The sequence below is a fragment of the Mesitornis unicolor genome, unplaced genomic scaffold (assembly GCF_000695765.1).
Source record: "Mesitornis unicolor isolate BGI_N332 unplaced genomic scaffold, ASM69576v1 scaffold54138, whole genome shotgun sequence".
In the NCBI taxonomy this organism is placed as follows: Eukaryota; Metazoa; Chordata; class Aves; order Mesitornithiformes; family Mesitornithidae; genus Mesitornis; species Mesitornis unicolor.
The window spans coordinates 32,880-38,158 of NW_010203586.1; the positions used below are offsets into that span (position 1 = coordinate 32,880).

The 5,279-nt window shown below is 41.8% G+C and overlaps 1 protein-coding gene across 1 annotated transcript in view; it reads left to right on the forward strand.

Annotated features, from left to right (window-relative positions):
• Window positions 1-4,799, forward strand: part of PHACTR2 (phosphatase and actin regulator 2) — a gene marked incomplete at both ends in the record, with an annotated part of 31,649 nt that extends 26,850 nt beyond the window's left edge. Inside the window, 3 exons of the mRNA XM_010190740.1 lie at window positions 1,201-1,262; window positions 2,279-2,416; window positions 4,701-4,799. Coding sequence (XP_010189042.1) covers window positions 1,201-1,262; window positions 2,279-2,416; window positions 4,701-4,799 — 299 coding nt within the window. The remainder of the gene's footprint in view (window positions 1-1,200; window positions 1,263-2,278; window positions 2,417-4,700) is intronic.
• Window positions 4,800-5,279: the final 480 nt, after the last annotated feature.

The window sequence follows — 5,279 nt, forward strand, 5'->3', positions numbered from 1 at the left end:
GTATTCTCCTTATGTGAGAGCCTTTGAGCTAGCAAAGGAAATCTGCAAGTACCACAAGATGACTTCTTGTAGTGTTGCCTCTAGCATGTCAATCATGATACAGAAACTTTGCTGCAGCCAGGTTGCCTGTGCTACCACAGCAGACTGGCCACAGCAGACAGGGCAAATAGGACTATACCAGGAATTAAAACTGCTTTTTCATCTGTACAGGTTGGCTGCACCCACAATAGACAAATTAATTCCTTTAAATTTGTATTTAGCCTTGAACTGCAGCATGGAGTCCATAACTCCCAACCATGAATAAAACAGGATCAGAATTTTATGGATATCTCTAGGTGAGATATTTCAGCCACAACAAAGTTAACTTTGCATATGACCATTAGATGTGGACTGCAAGGGCAAATAATATTCTTCAAAATGTACATAAATTTAAAAAAATGCAGAGTCCATATGAACATGCCTGTGTAAGTGTGCTTTTCATTGGCACTCAAGAAAGCAAGTTTGGTTAGCCCAGAAATTTGTTAAAAGCCCATTTCAGTCACATGCCCAAATATGTTCAAAAAATGCATGTAATTTTCTGCTGTACTCATTCATTTGGTCTAGCTAGCGGCCCTTAACCAAGATGGCTTGTTTGCTGAATCATATGCCTGCATTACAAAACCAGAGAAAAAATACTAAAGTAACAAAACCCATTAGCATTAACTAATGACAGTGAAACAAATTGTCATTGATTCATTGCATCCTGTAGCAGCAGAGGACACTTGGCTGATTCAGATACTCAGAGCAAACTTTTTTCTTGACCCTTATGAACAATTAGACTCTTACTCTAATGTCAGTAGGTGGCATGTTGGAAGTAAAAGTAACAGTGATTTAATGTTAGGACAAGTAATTGAAACATTAGGCAGCTCTTTCCGGGTACTTCCTATTTTGCACAGAAAGGAAATGACAGACACCTCTTCTTTGCTGTGTTCCTGACCCACAGTGGTGACTTGAGATGTCTACAGTCTCAGGGGAAATGAGGACAGGGAAAAGAAATGAGAGCACACAAAATCCAAAAAGCAGACAACGTGCAGTTTCACCCAGAAATATGAGGAAACATGAACCAGGACTGGAAGTCCTGAAGCTTTCAACCAAGAGAAATACAGTATGTGCAGTTATAATACTTAAATATTCACTTCTTTTTATCTCTTCTGGTAACAGAGAAGAATGAAGAAGAGGAACAGGAAGCCAAAAGAGAAATAAAACGTAGACTCAGTAGAAAGGTGATGATGTGTTTTTTGTATTGTGTATTTGTGTACACAGGATTATTTTTTGTAAGATTCTAAAAATCTGAGTGCATACATTCCTGGAAATATCCATCAGTCATGCCCCCAGATGAGAAATGTGTTTAAAAAGCAGTACAAGCCAAGTCCATCTTGGGGCAAACTCCATCCTGTCCAGCTTTCCTTAGCTGGAAAAGCATATGGGGTCTGGTCATTTATCCATGTAAGCAAGGGAGAGAGATGGCACGTTTCCTCTGTGAGCGTGACCACTGCTGTCGTGTATGTTTGGGGGCAGCCACACCTGTAGATCCACTTCTTCCCTAGAGCAGCAGAGAGGGCAGAAGAGCCCTAAAAAATCCCTTCACTGTTCTTGTAGATACATCAGTGGTCTTTGCTGCATGTGGGATTGCGCTCGTTGCCCCTGGAAATAAAGTGATTCTGGATCTGCTGCTCTGACTTTGAGAGCTTGTTCTGGGAGGGCATGGGTGGTGTTTTCATACATCTGCCCTTCCCTGCAGAAGTACAGTTTTCATAATATGATTGTCCTTAGTTAATTAAATTGAATGTTATTTAAGGTGACTGAAACAATTTGGCTTCATAATGACTAAGAATATCTGCCCCTTAGATGTTCAAAAGTGGTCTTTTTACTTGGGCAGACACCTCCTGCTTACTTTTTGTTGAACACAGCAGACTGTAATCATGAATACAAAAGGACCTACTGTCTCATGGGTAAAGGGTGTGACAGTTGCAAAGTCACAATTAATATTCCAGGGATAACTGTCACGATTCTCTCTGACCTGCCTGACAAAGACTGTTTTTATAATTGAAGAAATTAGGTTGTGCTGCTTCCCCATTCCTGAGCAGCACTCCCAGGATGGTGCCTTTTTTTAGACACCTGAAAGTGACCCTGTTTAGAAATACCATTAAAGTTCTCTTGAGATTACATCATACCTTCAGCTTTTATTTTATTTTATTTCATCTTATTAAATGTACTGTTTTCTGCCTCCCACTTACAGCTGAGCCTGAGGCCCACAGTGGCTGAACTTCAAGCAAGAAGAATCCTTCGATTTAACGAGTATGTGGAGGTCACGGATTCTCCGGATTACGACCGTCGTGCTGACAAGCCTTGGGCCAGGTTAACTCCCGCAGACAAGGCAAGGAACAAATGTAGATTATAAGAAAATGCTTGCATCTCTCACTTCTGGGAGGCGGGTTTACGTTCTCTTGTTGCTGGCATCACAAATGACATCTGCTGGAGGCATTGAGATTGCCATGGTACTACTGTGCATCTACTGCTTGCAGCTAAGAGTACCCACTCAGGTGCCTATTAGGAGCATATTTGCCATCTCCATTACAGCAGTTGAGGCCAGAATTTCTCATGTTTTCAAAACCTTGGTACACCAGGCACGCACTGTTAGCAAAGATGGCCACAACCCTTGGACTTTAGACAAGGTTTCTGCAGGCAGAAGCCTGCGTCACTGCCACCAATAGTTACTTCTGCAGCTCATTCAAGTGTAAAAAGGTAGAAGCTGCTCCATCCTCCTAAGGGTCCTTGGCCACAGACACCAGTGCTGGCACTGACTGTGTGCATGCAGCACACCTTCTTGGGAAGTTTTGCCCCAAACAGTTAGTGGTTCCTCTGCGTAACTGCAAAGGATGAGACAAATGATTTTGTGATTCTCTTTTAAAAGACAGATTAGTCTAAGACTGACATAAAATCCTCTTCTGTTTCCCTCTGCTGCTTCATAAAAGGCATAAAGCTGTGTGATCTATGTACCAAAAGGTGCTGGCCCTTTTAGCACTGGGTTTGAACCAACTTTTATGGAAATCCTATGAGATATGCTTGGCATAGAAAGTGGTACATGCAAGAATGCATTGTCTTTTAGCTAAGGACTGTGAAGTTCTGATTATATTTCAGCTTGTATTTTAGTATTAATGCCAGCTCATCTGAAAATCAAGGGAGAATCTCATGTCAAATCAAGGTGGAGAGATTAAAAATGTACCCAATAATGTCTGTAGATGTTGGTTTTGGGAGGTGCTGAGCACTCTCATGTATACTGTGGGAGATTAGAGAACCCAGCACCTCCACTTTCACCTCAGTCCATCTTCCCAGAAAAACAAACAGTGGAGTTTCCTACCTACTTTAGGGTGGCAGTTTTGAATCTCAGTTCATTTTGTGATGAACAGATGTCTGAGGCTGGCTCTATGATCCCCATGTTTGTTGGCCTCAACAGAAAGGCAGAGACCTCAGGTTGCCTGGAAACTCCCTTGCCCTTCTCTCCCAAGGAAATAATTTTTCTAATTTCAGTGGGAGCAGAAGATTGTACTGTAACAATGTTATGGAGCTGAAGCTCTGGTGTCTTTGCTGCTGATTTGGTGCTCAGAAATAGCTGTTCTTTCCTAGCTGTTACAGCAGCCTCATGCAAGCGTTCTGTTGTGGCTGAACAGAGCCATCCCCTGCTTAAAATGGAAGTTTCTTATTTATGAGACCTCAGTCTGGTGACGCTATGATTTTATCAGGCTGCTTGTCTGCTCTGCATTGAAAGGCATGCACACCAGATGAGATTTAATTAGGGATTAATGAAATGATACTACTTTTGTGTAAAATGGTGAAAGAAAAGAGTAAGAATAAAGTCATTTCATTTCACAGTGAAGGTAGGAAAGTGTACGGCATAGAAACAAAAGCCCTTGTAGTATATATGTAGTATATATAATAGAGAATATTTCAGAAATCATTATTGTGTATTACCTGGTGAAGTAAGTTGCTCATCACTCTTTCACCATAAGCAGCAAGGCATTTGCAAATGGCACTGAATTTCTGCTGTTCTTTAGTATCTGCCAACTGCAAATGCAAAGCCTGAAATGTCCAAATATTTCATTCAATTTTATATAAAACTAATAAAGTCAAGTGACTCATTCCACTTAAAAAAATGCTGCTATTCATCTTGCATTCCTGAAGCCCTGTCTCCAGTGGGGAGACACAAGGTCCCTGCTGTGTGTACAGTGCCTGTACATGCAGCATGACTCACCAGCTCCTCAGGGCCTGTGCCTGGCGATATGATCCCCTTCTGGCTGTGTACTCAGCAGGGGACTGTCGAGGTAACCCAGTGCCTTGCACATTTTTGCCTGTAGCAAGTGCCGTATTTCAGTGAGGGGACTGGTTCACCCATTGCAGTAGTTTTTGTGTTTCTTTGTTTATCATTGGTGTTTGATGCATTGAGTATCGTTGTAGTGTATTATGGCTCCAAATAGCTGTAATTGAAAAAAGTAATTCATTTTGATGATGAGAAATGCATGAGAGTTCAGGATTACACAGAGAGGCTGGGAAACTGGAATTGTAAGGGAACCTACAAGAGTTGGGCCAGGTTCCTTTCAGTCTCTTTACTTGCCTTAAGATTCCTGTTTCTTATGGTTGTATATGTCATCATTGTTTTTTAGGCAGCAATACGGAAAGAACTGAATGAATTTAAAAGCACAGAAATGGAAGTGCATGAGGAAAGTCGGCAATTTACCAGGTGGGTGAATCTCTCTTCTTGCGTAAGTTGGAGAGGTGAGTATGACAGTGACCCTCTGCCTTTCTGCAAGTCCTCTACTTCCCATGACTGGCTCCTTGCATAGATTCCTACTGTGAAACTCCTTGAATCCCATCTGAATCCCACCACTGATTTTGGTGGGATTCCCAGTGTTGCTAGTGCCCTCCCTGAAGCTGTGTAGTTGATACAGCACTGAAGGTGGCTGTGGTAGATCCGTTGCTAAATGGTAAAAGATTGGGAAAATTAGAAAACCAATCCTTTGAAAGGACTCAGCATCTCTCCCACATGAATTTAACAGTCTTCAAGCACAAAAAAAAGGAACGTCCTTCTGTGGCAGTACTCCCCTGCACATGAAAGTACATTTTTGTAGATGCATTTGGTAAGTGAAAAGTAGATGATGTGCTGAACTTCAGAAAAGCTCATCAGTGTTCCGGAGAGATTTCCAGGCTCCTGGCAGCAGTTTCAGGGAACAAGACAGATTCTA